At 35.9% G+C, this 19,918-nt stretch overlaps 1 protein-coding gene and 1 long non-coding RNA gene across 2 annotated transcripts in view; both read right to left on the bottom strand.

Annotated features, from left to right (window-relative positions):
* The window catches only part of LOC309488218, a 513,708-nt gene that overhangs the window by 111,050 nt on the left and 382,740 nt on the right, over positions 1–19,918 (bottom strand). The window lies entirely within an intron of this gene.
* The window catches only part of suclg2 (succinate-CoA ligase GDP-forming subunit beta), a 115,412-nt gene continuing 105,171 nt past the window's right edge, over positions 9,678–19,918 (bottom strand). Inside the window, exons 10-11 of the mRNA XM_082156276.1 lie at positions 18,497–18,617; positions 9,678–10,747 (exon numbers count right to left, since the gene is read on the bottom strand). Of these exons, the coding sequence (XP_082012402.1) occupies positions 10,632–10,747; positions 18,497–18,617 (237 nt within the window). The 3' untranslated portion in view covers positions 9,678–10,631. The remainder of the gene's footprint in view (positions 10,748–18,496; positions 18,618–19,918) is intronic.

Below are 19,918 nucleotides of genomic sequence, written 5' to 3'. Positions count from 1 at the left end.
CATGTGTGTGAGAGGAAGGGTCTTCCGCTTTCTACTTAATGACATAGTCGTGCAGACGGGCCGTCATCCCATGCTGCTGTAATTGGACTGGGGGGGGGGGGGGGGACAAAGTGTCCTAACCCCTACGCTGTTCCACCAGCCCAACACGACAACTAATCACCCAGCAATTTGCATGGAGAGCTTCGCAAATCAGCCTAAATAACGCCGCACCAGTCTGAGAGATGAGTTTTTAATCTCTGCGAGATGAGATACTGACCCGAGTGTTTTCTTCCCCCCTCCTTTTTTTTCTTCTTCTTCTTTCAGGTTTTCATTTGCGCTCTCTTCTCATTTTTGCAATGGACTGCTGAATAAATGTGCAGAGGCAGGAGTCTCATCCCGGGGAAAAACAGGCCTCTTAAAAAAAAAATTAAACCGAAGAAGCCACACTTGTCCCTGTGAATGAGTCTCCTCTAAAATGCAATCAAAGTGATGACAGATATTTTAGCAGGAGGGAAATATTCCAGTTGAGCCTTTTCAGATGATCAGACAGTTATTCATCTCTCATTGCCCCTGCTTGACCCGTGTAATGGAGAATTTTACAACTGGAAGTGTCTGAAATATCTAGTGGATGTAAGTAATGAGAGCATTTAGGGGGAATGGCTGCTGTGAGATCTATCTGTGGGCCATGGATCAGGACTAGACGGAAGGGTTATGAGACGCACCTGTCTGACATGGCTGTTGGATTACAGTGGGAAAGTTTTCAACGGAAAGTTTCTGGAAGAGTTCTTGAGGCACTTCATATACTTCAGGACAGCACTTAATATGCAAGTGCAAGCCCACATTCATCTGCAATGTACTCCAAAAGTCTGAGGACACTTTTATAATGCTTGTTTGGCATTTTTCTAATTGTATTAGAAATTAAGCATAATGGAGTGAAGAGTAGAATTGAAAAAATAACATACATTGTATTGACTTTTTCTATGTTTTGAAAATTCTTTAGAATAGAAACAAAAACACTTTAATGATTTATGTGTTATTGCCATCTTGACAACCGTTATTGTAAAAACCTGTATTTATTTCATCCATCCATCCATCCATCCATCCATCCATCCATCCATCCATCCGTATGTATGCATGTATGTCTTTAACACATGATTTCCCTTAAGTATTTTTATACATATTTTCTTTTAATTGTTTCCTGTTTTCATATTTTATTAGGTTTTGTAACATAGACTCTAGAAATGTACTTATTTATTATTATTAAACTTTATTATTAATATTATTATTTTATACACCGTAGTAGTTTATCTATTATATACTGTAATAGAATAAAGGAAATCTATATAAATATAAATATACATAGATTTATTGACAGTGCCTTTCTAGAAACTAGGGTAGAGGTAACTTTCTTTATGATTAATTCAGAAAGATACATGGTTACCTGTTACTTGGGTTCTAGAAATGTGCTATATAAATAAAATACAACACTTTACAATAAGGTTTAATTTGTTAACATTAGTTAACATGAACTAACTATGAACAATACTTCTACAGCATTTATGAATCTTTGTTCATGTTAATCTCAGCACAATTTGTATCTGATAACAGGAGATCATGCACTGTGAAGGCATTTGTTAATCTTTGTTAATGTTAATTTCAACATTTACGAATATTAACTAATGAACCTTATTGTAACGTGTTACCACAAATGCTGCAAAAATATATTGCTCATTGTTAATGTTAGCTAACACATTAACTAATGTCAACGAATGAGAAATTATATTGTAAAGCGTTACCACTAAATGTTTTTATTATTTTGATTGCAGAAAGTTTCCTGGCTTCCTGCAAAGCAATGTTCTACTAATTTGTCTTAAGATGTTTTTGTTTGTCCGAACAGCATCCCTCATCACCAATGCAGCATTCCAGTAGTGCAGCAGGTGCAAGAGTAGCTTATAACAACATTCATATTAGTGTAAACCCTCTAGAATAAACAAAACAAATTCACAAATGCATTCATTCTCTTCACAGCGCACATACACACACACACATCAAAGTGCAAAGCAGCAGGGAGCTCTCGTCACGGGCGAGGATGTCAGCCCTCATCACCTTCAGAATTTGTGGAGTGGTGCCGCGCTGTATATGTAGCCTTCATCGTCTCATTACAAACCTGCTTCATCAGACGGCCCAAACCACAGCTGACAGCACACTCTTCCTCCGATCGCACTCAACACACTCGCTACGCCATGCCACACGCTCAGAGCTGTTTTATCCCAATGACATTTGACATGCACAAGCTTTATATATTCCCCTTGAGCAGAAGGGCAGGGAGGAGGAGATTGAAGAAACAACGGGCAAAAAGAGAAAGTCACCTTTGTCCTTTGATTCCACATGAGTGTGTTTGAGACATCTGGGTTAATGCTCCACATCTATGATTACAGAATTCAATTTGGAATTGTAAAAACTGCAAGAAAAAAATTAGAGAGATCACATTAAAGATACTGATTTACAAATTTCAGAAAAATTATATTTAAAGCATAGGTACACAATAAGAAAATACTTATTAATTTATTTATAATATTCATAAAAACATTATATTAAGTTATACACTCACCTAAAGGATTATTAGGAACACCATACTAATACTGTGTTTGACCCCCTTTCACCTTCAGAACTGCCTTAATTCTACGCGGCATTGATTCAACAAGGTGCTGAAAGCATTCTTTAGAAATGTTGGCCCATATTGATAGGATAGCATCTTGCAGTTGATGGAGATTTGTGGGATGCACATCCAGGGCACGAAGCTCCCGTTCCACCACATCCCAAAGATGCTCTATTGGGTTGAGATCTGGTGACTGTGGGGGCCATTTTAGTACAGTGAACTCATTGTCATGTTCAAGAAACCAATTTGAAATGATTCGAGCTTTGTGACATGGTGCATTATCCTGCTGGAAGTAGCCATCAGAGGATGGGTACATGGTGGTCATAAAGGGATGGACATGGTCAGAAACAATGCTCAGGTAGGCCGTGGCATTTAAACGATGCCCAATTGGCACTAAGGGGCCTAAAGTGTGCCAAGAAAACATCCCCCACACCATTACACCACCACCACCAGCCTGCACAGTGGTAACAAGGCATGATGGATCCATGTTCTCATTCTGTTTACGCCAAATTCTGACTCTACCATCTGAATGTCTCAACAGAAATCGAGACTCATCAGACCAGGCAACATTTTTCCAGTCTTCAACTGTCCAATTTTGGTGAGCTCGTGCAAATTGTAGCCTCTTTTTCCTATTTGTAGTGGAGATGAGTGGTACCCGGTGGGGTCTTCTGCTGTTGTAGCCCATCCGCCTCAAGGTTGTGCGTGTTGTGGCTTCACAAATGCTTTGCTGCATACCTCGGTTGTAACGAGTGGTTATTTCAGTCAAAGTTGCTCTTCTATCAGCTTGAATCAGTCGGCCCATTCTCCTCTGACCTCTAGCATCAACAAGGCATTTTCGCCCACAGGACTGCCGCATACTGGATGTTTTTCCCTTTTCACACCATTCTTTGTAAACCCTAGAAATGGTTGTGCGTGAAAATCCCAGTAACTGAGCAGATTGTGAAATACTCAGACCGGCCCGTCTGGCACCAACAACCATGCCACGCTCAAAATTTGCTTAAATCGCCTTTCTTTCCCATTCTGACATTCAGTTTGGAGTTCAGGAGATTGTCTTGACCAGGACCACACCCCTAAATGCATTGAAGCAACTGCCATGTGATTGGTTGATTAGATAATTGCATTAATGAGAAATTGAACAGGTGTTCCTAATAATCCTTTAGGTGAGTGTACATTATAACATATATATATGACCCTGGATCACAAAACCAGTCACGTCGCACGGGTATATTTGTGGCAATAGCCAACAATACATTGTCAAAATTATCGATTTTTCTTTTATACCATAAATCATTAGGATATTAAGTGAAGATCATGTTCCAATAAGATATTTTGTAAATTTCCTACTGCAATTATATATAAAACATTTACTTGTTGTGAGTGAATGCAGCACAATCGTGAAAATAAATGGACAACTTTAAAGGCAATATTCTCAATGTTTAGATTTTTTTGCATCCTCATATTCCAGATTTTTAAATAGTTGTATCTCGGCCAATTATTGTCCTGTCCTAACAAACCATGCATCAATTGAAAGCTTATTTATTCAGTTTTCATAAAATTGCTCTATGTGACTGGATTTGTGGTCCAGGGTATATATATATATTTAAATATAATAATACATTTACATCTTCAATATAATAACATATTTTTCTCTAAATATGTTCATCACAAACAAATGTAAATGTGCCATTTTAGTGAAACTTGGTCATGTTTACTTAATTTAAAAGACTGTAAATTAATATTTTATAGACTGTTTGCAGTAACAATCTGCGATATTTGAGATACTGTGTTATAAAAGTGTCACTTAATATAAGGTATATGTATGTACGTATGTGGATACGTTTTTAATGTTTTTAATGTAATGATGTCTGTGTAGTGTTTTAAAGTCCCCCTGTGGTGAAAAGTCTATGTGTTGTTTTTAATATGCTTTAAGACAAACCATGTGCAAATTCATCAGTCGACAACACCATGAGTATTTTCTCCTTAAACCTGCAGTTTTTGATTGGCATGGTAATGGATGGCAATGTTAATGCATTTGGTCTTGACAGAATAGATCTACGCTGCTGCTGAACAAGTACAGAGACTTTCTACAGCCAACACATTCACAGACATTGCTGTGAGCATGTAAGACTAATACAGCGTTATTTTGAAAAAACCTGACACGATACAAAATCAAAGAGTTTTTACTATTATAAAAATACAGATTTGTAAGCATTAGCGGAACTTAAGGTCTGAGAATAAACACGAAACGCGCATCATCATTGTCATCGGTGAATCCGGCCAATCGTGGAACAGCTGTGATGTCATCAGAGCTTGTGCAGCCGCTCTGGAGAAGCTTCTCCGGCAGCCGTCTGCTCTCGAATTGCTCTCGCGGTACTTTGATGCCATACGTCACAGCCAAAATTTCGAACCGGCATGCACTGCTTCATGTTAGCTGTCGATCCATGTGCGCAGCGCCGCATGAAGTCGAACACACCTATTGGCTCAAAAAATTAACCACAGAACTGAGTGCTTCAGGTATTCTTCAGGTATTATAGGCACAGTATAAACAAAACGTAAAAACAAATAGTGATTATCACGAACTTTAACGGTTCAATTAGTTAAACCACTGCATTTTTGTTGAATTCCTTTAGCCATCTGATCTGAATGCATCAGCGTGTCGGCTGTTTTTCCAGTGTGTTTTTGTGTTGGGTGTGTGTTTATGTCATCGCCGCACCTGCTCCAAAGTCCACCAGGACGCTACAACATCTCATTATCGGGCCGTTTTAAACCAAACGCTCCTGCTTTCACTTCTGTTTTAATTAGAGAGGCTTTTTCAGAGGTCACATGAAATGAGCTTTTAATTAGTGTCAGCCATCAGTTGATTTCCTCTTTATTGAAGCCGTCTCTCTGGATACCTCTTTGTAGTTAATTGGATCAGAGAAGCTCTCACAAATACACATACAAATCACTGTCAAAAGTTTGCAGGAGAAGAAAGTTTGCCAAACAAAAAGAAACTAACAAATATTTGAAAAGACGGCACGGTTGACTGCCAGCAGTGTATTCAGTCAGCACCTTTGTTGCATCCTCGTTTAATTAATAAAGGGCCATTAAGCGCTCGTTGACAAAGGAGGATAATATACAGCCCCAGCTGGTAAGGGGGGAGGGAATACATTGAGGAAAAGAGAAAGGAGAGACGACCATTTGGAAGTTTTACAATACAAGTGAGGGTATAGAACAAGTACAATCGTGATTGAAACAGTAAGAGCAGGAACGCTGAAAAGACTGACTCTAACTCTGTAAGACATGGACAGATAAAAGAGAGGACACATGACAAGTGTGGGAGGAGATGTTAGTAAAGCCTCAATGTACTTCTCCAAGAAGTTTAGCCTTGGGTAAACTAATAGAATCCTTCATAAGTTGAATATGGCATCAAAGTGACAGTTTAATGTTTAAACACTTTAGACTAGAGTCTAATTCTCACTATTAACTACAACTTTTGCATCAATAAACTCCTAATTACTGCTTATTAATAGTTAGTACGGCCGTTGTTAAGTTTAGGTATTGGGTAGGATTAAGGGTATAATGGTCATGCAGAATAAGGCATTAATATGTGTTTTATAAGTACTACTAAACAGCCAATATCCAAGTAATATGCATGCTAATAAGCAACTAGTAATAGTGAGAATTGGACCCTAAACTAAAGTGTAACATAATATATAATACGGTAACAGATTGGCATTGTGATGCTGCTTTTTCGTTATATGGACAAAATCACTGAGACACCTGACCATTACACCAACAGAGACTGTCCCTGCATTCTAAATACATAAACATTAATATGGAGTTGGTCCCCTCTTTGCATCTATAACAGCTTCCACTGTTCTGGGAAGGATTTCTACAAGATTTGGAGTGTTTCTGTGGGAATATTTGCCCATTCATCCAGTAGAACATTTGTGAGTTCAGGCACTGATGTAGGACGAGAAGGCCTGGCTTGCAATCTCCGTTCCAGTTCACCCCAGTTCATCATTTGATGGGGTTGAGGTCAGGGATCTGTGCGGGCCAGTCACCAAACTCATCCAACCATGTCTTTTTTGACCTTGCTTTGTGTAATGGGGCAAAGTCATGCTGGCCTTCCCCAAACTGGTGGAATTCAGGTGATATGATGGAGTTCAACATGGGATGCCGAAGCAAGAACCAAGTGATACTCCGGGCTGGTGTGGTTCCTTCAGTGCACACTGTCACAGCCCCTTCACCGGGTCCGCCCGGTCCGTCGTCAGCATGTGGTTCGGCCGCCGGCGGGAAACATGTCGGTCACGGATCCGTCAGAGATCACTTATTGTACATCTGTTTTGCAAAATGTCCCGTGTCTTAATTTAATTAATCAACATATCCTACATAAACTTGTAATGTAATGCATTTATGTGTTTGTTATTAGTCTGCAGCCGAAACGTATTATCATAAATAGTCTGTACATATTTCAGTCCTGTTCCATCACTTCCGGTTTGGCGGTTTTCAGATGCGGAAGTAACATTTTCTCACAAAAACGACTTCTCACTTTCACTGACTCTTGAAAAGGTGGCACCCTATCACAGAACTATGCTTGAATTCATTGAGCTCTTCAGAATGACCCATTTTTGTGCAATGCAAACTGTATGGCTAGTTGCTTGATTTTTATACACTTATGGCAATGGGTCTGATTGAAAACCTCAATTCAATAATTAAGAGGTGTTTCCCAATACTTTTGTCCATATAGTGTGTATGGTCACATGATGCTTTAAGCATAAGAAATTACTTTAAATTCCTCAAAACCTCAAATATAGGCAATTAATTCTAAAACAATATGATTATATCAATATTATCATTATTATTACGTACATAATAATATATAATTTTATTCATTATAGTTTATATAATAATATGAATAATAAATAGAATAATAATAATGAATGATTCCACTATCTAGCAACACTGCAAACTGTGAAGCTTCATTCCGAAGAGGTCAAGAGGTCAGACTGACATTGGGAAGCGTTATTGGTAAAATGTTAATTCGCTATATTAATTTGTCAGAGTTAATCAAACTTGAAGAAAAAGTTCAAAACTTATATAAAGGAGATGGAAAGATATTTACTTACTGAGTATAGACAAAGACAACATGGATGTCTTTTTTCCATCCAACAAGTTCTTTCCACCTAATATTCTACATAACATGCAAAATAATCTAAGTAAAAGGTACAGATTAGGACTATTTACTGTAAAAGTTTTGATAGGAGGAAGGCATGCCACACACATGGGGAACAAATAAAGATCAGAAATAATTACAGTTATTGCATCGAAGAACAATAATAAAGCTGGAATAGAGAATTCAAGACTGTGAAATGTATTATTTCAGGCAAAAAAAGAAAAAAGAAAAGTGAAATAAATTTTCATTCAAGGACTCAGCAATTACAGAATCCCAGGCTGCAATTCTATAAGAGGGAAATGGATTTCTCTGCCCATCTGTGCTATATGGCCAAACCATGAGACCTGAATATAAAGCATGGGCTAGATAACAAAACCAACCACCTGAGAGCGCTTTCGGCCAACATTTTCCCTTCAGCTTTGTTGTAAAACATATCCAGCGTTGTCTTTTATGGCTTGCCGCAATAATGCCGTGCAGAAATCCATAAGACGAGCCTCTTTGTGAAGTTTTACAGTGACAGAAGGCAATCCTTTAGACGACAATACTTCCTAAAGCTCAAGGACAGCGAGAGGTCAGGAAACTGGCAGACTTATTCCTCAAGCAAGTTTTCTGGAAACTTCTACCTGACCTTGAGAAGTACCCAATGCAACCTCTGTATTAAACTCATACAGAAGAGCTCTAGACGTCCATTTTAGACTCCCACCATAACGTACTGAACTGGCAGCACATAATGAGTGAATAGCCCATGTGTCTGACAAGCCAAATACAACAGAGACACGCCATCTACAAAGCACATTGCTGGTTTATGAACTAATAAATTTGTGGCAGTTACCTCTAAACGACACAATAAATAACCAATATTCCTGAACGGATGACTTGACCTTACTGTCCAGGAAGAAAATTGCGCTTTTCACGAAGAGGCCGGCGATCAGTTTCACGCTAAACTCAAAAGACAGATTCCCAAAGTGGCAATTACCGTTTTGACATCCATTCTAAAAAAAAAAAAAAAAAAAGTGACCGAAATACTTTCAAAACTGAAGAAATACAAGGGTGTTTAAAGAAAGATGGCTTTTTAATGAGATCAGGATATGGAATAGCTTTCAAACTACAATATGGCAGCTAGCTATTATTATCTGTTGTCTTCACAGTCAGTATCATCTCAAGGGTTTGCGACAGACGATCCTAGCGGTTTTCAGCTCATCTATATTTATATAAGAAAGCGGCACTAATTTTGGTCATTACATTTACCTTGCCCGACACACACACACACACACACTCAATGACCTCTGAATTATACAATGACGCAGCAAGAGCGTATTCTAACAAGACTCAAACTCCACAGTGTAATCCATCAACACACTCGTATTTGACACGCTGAAGGAAGAGCTTGAAATAGGCAATTATTGAACCATCTCCTCGATTTACACCCATCCGCACTTCACCTTCACATGGAACTTTGTGGATATGTACGCCATGTCATGGCATCACTGGGTCAGAAATCAGCACTTTGCAGGCCGAGTGGGTTGGTTTCACCATTCCCGCCATCAATTTGACTTCGAGACTGAAGAGTGAGAAGTGAGCGAATGAAAAAGAGTAAGACGACGAGGAGAAAGTGAGACAGAGGTCTGTTGCTCGAGGCACTTGATCTGGTGCGGGTGTCCTCTCGGATCGCCTGACAGATAATCCATCAAATGTATCAACCCGCTGACAAGGATGGATTTCAGAAAACGCCAGTGAACACACACTCTTGTATGTAGTTATGGCTAGTGGATTAAAAACACATTTTTCTTCATGATACTCTCATTTGCAGAAAATTATTCTAATGCTCAATCTAAAAAAGCTCCAACTCTTCTCAGAAAAGTAAAGAAAATAGAAAAAAAGTTAAAATTTTCATTGAAATACTTTATTTTCACTATTGTTGACTCATTTTAGACATACATTGACTTTGAAAATACATTCAGGATTAAAAAAAGCTATTTATATATTCATCATGGGTGTTTAACTTGTAAAACATCCTCATGATAGGCACAGTATAAAAACCACACCACTTTGTTTATAAAAAAAAAAAAACTAATTAAATATACAATATAATGCACTGATTTCTTTAACATGTAATCAGGAAACTTACTTCAATAACTTCAATATTGCATTTAATGTTGAATTACCATTTGACAGTACGGTACTTAATGTAGAGTTTTAAAACTTAAACCAATAAAAAGTCTTATCACACCCTTATAAACAAGACAAACCATAAATCAGACTGGGACGGTGATGTGATATATGGGGATTAAGAAATCAATATCATATTTGAGATGCATTTCACAGTTCAGTTGTATAAAAACGAGGCTATTCCACCACATGTATTGTTTCATGGTTTACTTAAGGCGATAAATATTAATATGGAATGCAATTAAGCAATTTTTTCTCTTAATATTTTAACTTGAAAAAATAAATCCATACTCATAATCAATAAAGGAAACTTTCCATTAAAATGCTTAAAGTAAGGCAATGAGAGTTATTTATTTAACTATAGAAATGACTGTATTTGGCTGACAAAAATGCAGGAAAAGCATTTTCCAAGAAAGTCCTGGATTTGAGAGCCGGATTTTAGTCTCAAAAACAGTTCTGTTCCTGGAAAGACTCTGGTATGTAGCTGTGGTTCAGAAGGCAGGTGAGAAAAGAGGCTTCTTCTCAGGAATTGTGTGCAGTTTTCTCTGTGAATGAAGTGTGTAAGGCTGTTTTGTTTATGTCGTGGGGACGCAGGCCACAGCTCTGTTGGTGTATGTGTATAATAATGGTATGTTTGTTTTGAGAAGTGTGAATGCATGCATGGTTTTATTTCCTGGCAATGGCTGCAACAGCTTTCCTGGCCGCATCATCGAGGTCACTGGCAGAGGTGATGGGAAGCCCGCTCTCAGACAGGATACGCTTCGCCTCATTAACATTGGTTCCTGAACATGGAAATATAAGAATAGCAAAGACACTTTGGTTAACGGGGATTTTTAAGGCTTCACTTTTATTCTGACACACAGATTCTTATACCATCAAGGATGCACAATAGATTTTAATTGGCTATTCTTTATTTATTGGCATCTGCATATGTAATATATATATACACATATACATACATACACATACATATATATGCTGTTCGATATTTAACATTGGACTCATTTCCAATAAAAGTTTTTCGCTTGGATATAACATTTGCAATGTACAAATTATTATGTGCATCTCAGGTTCACAATATAGTTCTAGTATGCATATTATAATTATATATTATATAAATATCATATTATTATTTAAAGCTAATATTTATTATCCAATTGTGTTTACTTAATACAGACAAACTTGAACAATTTCTCTAATACCAAACTTTAAATCTATTGATTATATCTAGGCCCACACAATAGAAAATAAATATTATATATTGAATATTATCAAATAAAAGTATACACTTTTTTTGTGTGAGAATTTAAGACAAATAAGTATAGGTCTAAAATATAACCTATATCATAATAAAAAATATAAATGATATTATATTTAATAAAAATAAAAATGAATAAAATAAAATATAAATAATGTAATTTAATATACAGAATTTTGCATAATATCAATTTAATTCGCATAATACCAAACTTAGCATTCAAATAAATAATAATACATTAAATAAATAGGTTATGCCATATTATAAAATAATATTAGTAAATAAAAATATAGCTTTTTTTGGGGAGTATTTTTAGTTCAGGTCAATAATAATGCCCATAACTAAATACAAACACAGAAATAATATTATATAAATAGAAATATAAACAATAATAAAACATCATATAATATAATGTCATTTGTATAATGATAAACATATATTAGTCATATAGGCCAACATATTATAAAGTAATATTTGCAGATAATATAATTTTTTATTTGTAGTTTTCAGACAAATTAGGTTAGGTCTATAAATATTGGGGTGGTGGTGGCGCAATGGATAAGACACATGCCTCTGGTGTGAGAGACCCGGGTTCGAATCCACTGTGAGACACCAATGTGTCCCTGAGCAAGACACTTAACCCCTAGTTGCTCCAGAGGCGTGCGACCTCTGACATATATAGCAATTGTAAGTCGCTTCGGATATAAGCGTCAGCTAAATGAATAAATGTAAATGTAAATGTAAATATTGACCATAACATAATGAAAATATAATATAATATAATATAATATAATATAATATAATATAATATAATATAATATAATAAAATATATTATTTTGAGTATCAGCCTGAATTTAAATATCAGTGCATCCCCTATCATGATGTACCAGGCCTAACAAGGAAAATCTTTCCAGATTTAAAGAAAAAAAAGGTCAGTGTTTTCTCCAAAAACTGTGACGGGCAAGGACTGAGTTTGGGGAGTGCGTCTCTGCTGGTTTGAAGAATCAGTGGTTTCGAAAATATGTTAGGATCGTTCCATTGGCTAAAAAGGACAGGAAATGTTCCATTGGCTGAATGGTAATAGCGTTGTTCGTTCCATTGGCTGGAAATGCAAGCGCTCCGTTCGCTGGCCGGGGGGACGTGTTGGTGCCAGCTGCAGAGGTCCCGAATGAGCACGCGCTGGATCATTTTGCCTCGGCTGCCCTTGCGGTCTCCACAGTGACTCTGAATGTCACTGAACTATGGCCCCCTGACACAGGGCCAGGGCCCGGGGCCAACACAATAAAACACATCAGAAATCTACTCCACGGGGGTCAAAAGGATGAGGATGGATTGAGAAGAAAAGGAAGTAAGACGAGAAGGAAAAGGAATGTCAGGTGTGAGATGAGAGGAATGACAGACAGAGCACATGTTGAGCAGCTGGTGATGACAGAGGTGATGATTTCACACGTGAATGTGCAGCTCCACGGGGAAAATATCACACTCACGGAACATGTGTCAAAAGAAAGCCTGAAAGATGGATATAGATACACATATATCTTTTTTTATTACTTGAATTTGTTTTTAAATGTCTGAAAAGATATTTGAGCAAAAAGGTTGCCTAATGAATATTATAATAATGTGTTCCATTACATTTTTAAATTTGCTTTTAAAACATTATTTTTTTTTACTTTTTAATTTATAACCTATATTATAATTTTTAAACTTTATTGTATTTTATTTTTTATTTAACTATTCATATACTTATTTAAAAGTTATTTTTTATTTAACTATTATATATTGTATTTACATTTTATAAACTGTATTATAGTATATTTAATGCTTTAATTATTCATTCATATACTTTAAACATTTACTTTGTATTTAACTATTATATATTTCATTTTAAATTTATAAACAATTATATTTTAATATTTTATTTAATTATTCATATACTTATTTAAATATGATATATTTAATTTTAATTTATTTTATGTTTCATTTTATATTTTATTTAATGTTTGAATTATTTAACATTTATTTAAAAAAAATATTTAATTTTAATTGTATTAACTTTATTACATTTTAATGTTATTTAATTATTCATATACTTATAAATTTTTTTAACTATTATACATTTATTTAAATTTGTTTTGTTTTATTTTTATAGCCAGTTTTATATTTTATTTAATAGTTTTTTAATTATTAACACACGTATTTCAAATGTATTTTTTATATTATGCATTCCATTTAATAATTTATAACTTTTAAATGTATCTTTATCTTTAAACGTAACTGTATTTATATATTTAAATTGATAAATACACATTTTACAGTAGAGATTGACTAGTAGAAAATAACAGAAGATAAGGGGGAATGGGGTAAGCCAGGCTTGAACCTGCATCGCCCACATGAGCACCACAGATCTACATGCTAGATGCTAAGCCACGACTCCAAATCCTCATGCATTTATGAACCATGTGGCAGAATATTTTTTTTCGAAGCATGTGTTATCCTGCATATTGGCCTACATATAAATCTGAACATTATTAGATTGGTTCTGGAACTCTACCTGTGCGAAAATGTCTTTAATGTTTCATATAGGCTACATACTTGCGTATATTTTTAATGCATCTCTATGGCCATGTATTAGTATCTCTCCACGTACACGTATGTGTGAGTGTGTTGTTGTTGTCCTGCAGTGTAATTATGATAATACTCGCTCTCTCAGGAGAGAGGATGTTCTAATCAATAGCAGTTTCATGAGGAATTCAATTACCAGCACCACTTAACTACTGATATTTCAGCGCTTTTGTCCGCTCGCACAATAACTCATTTCTAACACGTCTCCCACATTTGGCAGCACAAAACAATCAATTGTATAATTTCATTAGCAGAGGACGAGGGCGAGCAGGGCCGTGCGCTGGGAGGATAGAATATCTGCCGACTGACACTGCTTCACAATGCTGAGTCGTCTAAGGGCAACGAGAGCAAACTTAAACAAAAGCCATGAAAAATACTCACACACACTCTGAAGAGTTTTACGCTCCGACTGCTCTGATCAGCGACACTTTGATGGCCTTGTGCGCTGTATGTTTTCTTTTTAAGCGTCAGTATACATACAGAATAAGTTGTGAATGTGGAAATATCTCTCACACACACGTACTGTATTGATCTCAGCTTCTAAGAGCTGACATGCACATAGCTTTGTACTCATTTACTGCCACTAGGTGCTGCTAGAGACCAACTTAACACCAAAACCAAACAGAATGACTCAATATGGAATGGCCTCTGAACAAAGCATACATAAGAATAACTAATCTTTAAATCATACTCATCATGGAGTTTTGAAAGGGACGTTATTAGCCTTACTGAAAACTCAGGTTATTCGGACATATACAGCCTTATCCTGACCTACTTTTAAGCAACTTTTTGTGAGCATTGATAATAATAAATGCTTCTTGAGCAGCAAATCATCATATTAGAATGATTTCTGAAAGATCATGTGACACTGAAGACTGGAGTAATGATGCTGAAAATTCAGCTTTGACATCACAGTTTAAAATATATTCATATAAAACAGTTATTTTAAACTGTAATAATATTTCACGATATTACAGTTTTGACAATTTTTTTTATCCAATATATGCAGTTTGTTTCAAAAACAAACAAAATCTTACCAAACTTTTGAACAGTGTTCAGTGTTAAAACACTTTTTAACACTTTCAAGCTGTTATGATTTGCCTTACATTATTGTATGACTTTCAAAATGAGTGATACACATCATATTTTAGGAGATTTTCATGCAGAAATCATGCTTTTCCATACTTTCTCCTCTCAGTAGTAATTCTATGATTTTTTTTTGTACAAATAAGCAATTTACACTATTGAAAAACACTAAAAATATAAACATTTTAAATCATATCTAACTACAATTTTAATAATCCTTTATGCATCTACAGTATATGACATACGTAACCCATTCGCTTACACAGAATACGCAGAATCTGAATATATAATATATGCAACAGCCTTTAGGGCAGCAAAGCCAATATATCTGTACATGCAAATTGAGGTGATCAACAAAATTATTATATTCAACATTATTCTGCTTGCCCTTAAAGCTTAAAGAGAGCTCTGTTTTTGACTCACTCAGTTTTGAGCATAACAATCATAAAACCAGACGGAGCAGTTCAAGTGCTTATAAAAAGACGAGAGAAGGAATATTGATATTAATCAAAATGATGAAATCTGCCCAATGCATTTGAGTAAACTTTGATGGCAACTAGGTTGCACTGTTGGCTTGAACTGAGTACTATTGAGTACCACAGATCGAACATGTTGAAGAACAAAATATTATATGTTCATTATGTGTCATTGACAGCCTTAGATGTCTATATGAAGGAGCTGATTGTAGAAAAGCTGGAAGAAGAGAGTACGAGTTTCACGCACACTCATGTATACTGTAACTCTATTCATTCTTGGAAAGGTGGGCCTTATGGAGAGGCTAGGGTAAGAGATGGGCCTGAATCAATAGACAGCTAATACAAACTAAACTCCAAGCTGGGAACCATCTTATAGCGATCTGTCAGACATGATCAGCCACAGACAGAGAGACAGAATAGAGGATCGATCTGTAAGCAGCATGCTGCCTCTTACACCCATTACTAAGGGCTTTCAGGCCACTGTGGCTAATTCACTTTTCCAGAGACGGCAGGCGAATGTGAGCCAGTATTGCTTTAAGGCATTTTCATTTGGATGGAAAATGCTTCGTGAAAATTGTGTGTCAGTAATTACTTTTGCACTGTGTATGATAAGAAGGCTTTTAGCCATTTAATTTAAAGGGGTAGTTCACTCACAAAAAAAGAAAGAAAAATAATACATATTTGGGATGTGGGAGAATAGACAATTAGTTGATTAAACGACACTGCTGCTAGTCGACTTGGAAATACTAGTCGTTTATATATATATATTTATATATATATATATTTTTTTTGCACATTTAATGTACCATCTTTTTGTACCATCTTGTATGTATATATATATATATATATATATATATATATATATATATATATATATATATATATATATATATATATATATATATATATATATATATATATACATTTCTATACGCACACACACATATATTCTCCTTTCACATACATACATTTCTACTCTCACACACACATACATTTCTCCTTCAACATACATACATTTCTGCTCTCACACACACATACATTCTCCTTTCACACATACATATATATACACATACATACATACATACATACATACATACATACATATATACATACAGTGCTATGCATAAGTTTAGACACCCATGCTAAAGTTGACCAACAAGAGGAATAAAAAATCATCTTTTTGAAATTGAACTTAATGCCTTAATTAAAAAAAATTAGGAAAAATCCAACCTTTAAGGACACCAATTTTCTTTGTGAATGAATAATGTATCGTAAATAAATAAATGTTCTTCCTTAAAATACAGGGTGCATAAGTCTGGACACCCCTATGTTAAATTCCCATAGAGGCAGGCAGATTTATATTTTTAAAGGCCAGTTACTTCATGGATCCAGGATACTATGCATCCTGATAAAGTTCCCTTGGCCTTTGGAATTAAAATAGCCCCACATCATCACATAGCCTTAAACATACCTAGAGATTGGCATGGAGTACTTTCCGTAAGATCATCTCTCAATGCAAATCAAACCAGCTATTAGGCTAACTGAAATAAAACCATGACAATCTCTAGGTATCTTTCTTTTTTTTCTTCTTTTTTTTAAAAGCCAACATTTAAATTACCTTCATGTTAAAGACTGGGTAGGCGATTTATTTCAGAAATTTTTTTTTTGATATGCTGGTTGAAAGACTTCACATCCTGATAGCAATCCCTGAGTGGTCTAAATTTATTTATTTGTATATATATATTCTGTGGAAGGGGTAGGACCATAAAATGTCCATCCAATCATTGCAATGCTATGCAGAGTTAGACAGAGGTCAGTCACAGAGCACCGCAACCGAAACAGCAACCCCCTTTTACAGTTCTTCCAGAACCAAAACAACGAGCTTATACTGCTTTCACACCATAAACTGTAATTTGGAAGAGATCGAAACCCGTGACGTTATACTCGGAGCAGTTCATGATCTGAATTTATGCGTTTCAATGGCAACACTATCAACGCAAATTGAATCTGCAGCAGTCAGGTGATACAGGTCAATGCTCTAAGTTGTTTACGTTCATCATTATTGTAATGTAATGTGCTTTGAGACACAAGGTAGTTTAATGCCGTTACTCTGCTGTGTGCGTTCATGTGTTTTGAAGGAGGCGTGGCTTTGGAGAAGCTCTGAAGGGAGGGTGGTATCGGGTGCTTTCAAAGCTAACTTGCTATTGCTAGCCGCTCCGAAAATTGCCTAAAATTACAATGTTACATCTTGAACGCAATTTTTACGCCCGTCTTGTGTACAAATACTTTTCATATAAACCCGGACACGAAAGTGGTTGCAGTGGTGAGGTGAGGTGGTGTCGAAATCACGTGACCAACTTGAACCTGTTGCGAAATCTGCGTGGAGAAATCTTTCGCCCTCCCGCGAAATTCCAGAGCGCCTGAAATGACTGGATTTTGCCTTGCAAAAATTCGCCAAACGACGGTAAATGTGCCTGCGCCTTCAGACAGAAAGTCATACAGGTTTGAAATGACATGAGTAAATGATGACAGGTTTCTTTAACAATTTAAACTGTGTTCAATGATGTATCAGGCAAATTGCCATCAGGTTTGGCCCACATGTGCATTGAAAGTGCAAATATTATCAGAAAATTAAATATAATGCGTATTTAATTTGGCTAAATATCTTCATGCTGCTCTTGTCCTATATTTAAGCAGTCCTCAGAAGGACAGGCTACAGCATGGACAAACGAGGGGCAGAAAACTAATGGAGTGGAGTATATGACTCTCTCTGGGCAAAACGACTCAGCTGTTTTCTGCCAATTATCCTAATGGCCAGATGGGATCAGGCCGGACCCGGTGTCACACGAGCAAGTAGCATTAGCATACACAGGTGAGAGGTCCCGCAATCAACGCCTGGCCCCTCTGCTCCTCTCACAGCCACCAACAACTGCTGTGGCGTGACGCGCTTGCTAACCAACACCAACAAACTCTTCACTTGACAGACATGGCTTTTGTTAAAGGGTTTTACTGAACACATTTGAAAAGTAAAAAGGTAAATTGGAACCTTTGATTCCAAAAATGGCAAATATTGTTTGGCCACACCCACCTTCGAGCCTGACCACCAGGGGAACCTTGAGCTCCAGTTCTCGGCAGGCCTTGGTGATGCCGTTAGCAATGATGGCACAGTTAACAATCCCTCCGAAGATGTTTACCAAGATGGCCTCTACCTGAATGCGGGAATAGAAGTGAAAAAATATGCTTTGTTGAGATGCAAAATTTAAGATAAAAAGGCAAGAAAGCAAAACCTTCAGGGTTCTAGCATATTTTAAATGTCTATGATTACTGGAGAATGTTTATTTTATTTAATTTTTTTATTTAAATCAATCGATTTCAATGCAATTCAACATTTTAGCGTTTAGGATAACTAGGAAAGTTCATATTCATGCTGAAAGATTATGGAAAAATTCATGGCAATTTCTATTATTTATAAAATGATATAACATTTCCAATATTTCCAGGCTTTGCATGACTGGAGAAAACCCAAAGCTCACATGAATAAAGAACAGATGCCAAATCGGCTATTAACACTAGTGTGCTAAAACCTTCATGGGGTTGGAAAAGAGATTTGGGATGCTTAAGTCCTGAAATGAGCAGCCCACCTAAAGAGAAGCTGGATATTTGAGTCTAGCGCGGTATCAGCTGTGCTAACAATGCTATATAATGACCATAATTCCTCAAAAGAAAATAAGAAGATTATACTTCAACACAATCTGACAATAATTTACATAAACGTATAGTAGCAATCAAAGGGATATTAAACTGTGCAAACACACACACAGTCATAGGACAGCTCCTGATTGTGTTACTCTTACAAGGGAAGAAATTAAATAACTCAATGTCAATTCATTTCAGTCAAATTAGCATGTCAACAGATCAGATTAATTTGGCATGTTTACTCAATCTAATCTGTGGGAGTGACTGCTGGCTCCATTCGGTGGTAATGATGTTTACATGTCTGAGGATTAGAGAGATTTTGGCAGATTTTATCGAAAAATGCTGTTACCCACCTTACCGTCTAATTGTATATTCCGTATATTCAGAATAAGAATTTAGGCAATAGCAATGTCTTCTGAACATTGGGATGCTAATAACTCAATCATATGAGGTCACACATCACATGTAGCTTGTACTTTGTAATTTCACACTATAACAGCATATGCAATGTCACTGTAGCAATTTTAAAAGCACTGTGACATTATTAACTGTTTATCCTGCATTTTAAGCAGAAATTGTGAAATTATAAATATAATAATATAATAATAATACTTATACTAATGACAAGAAAAATACTACTACTAATAATAACGTATATAAAAAAGTGTTGATCCTGCATTACAAATGTAATAATAATAATAATAATAATAATAATAAAAACATGTAAAAACAATAAAGCCATTGTGAACTGTTTATCCTGAATTGTTAGACAATTTTTTTTCAGTATAATGAAAAATAATAATAATTGGATAAA

The sequence above is a fragment of the Leuciscus leuciscus genome (assembly GCF_965113295.1).
Source record: "Leuciscus leuciscus genome assembly, chromosome: 23".
Taxonomy (NCBI): domain Eukaryota; kingdom Metazoa; phylum Chordata; class Actinopteri; order Cypriniformes; family Leuciscidae; genus Leuciscus; species Leuciscus leuciscus.
This window is presented reverse-complemented; position numbering and strand designations above follow the sequence as displayed.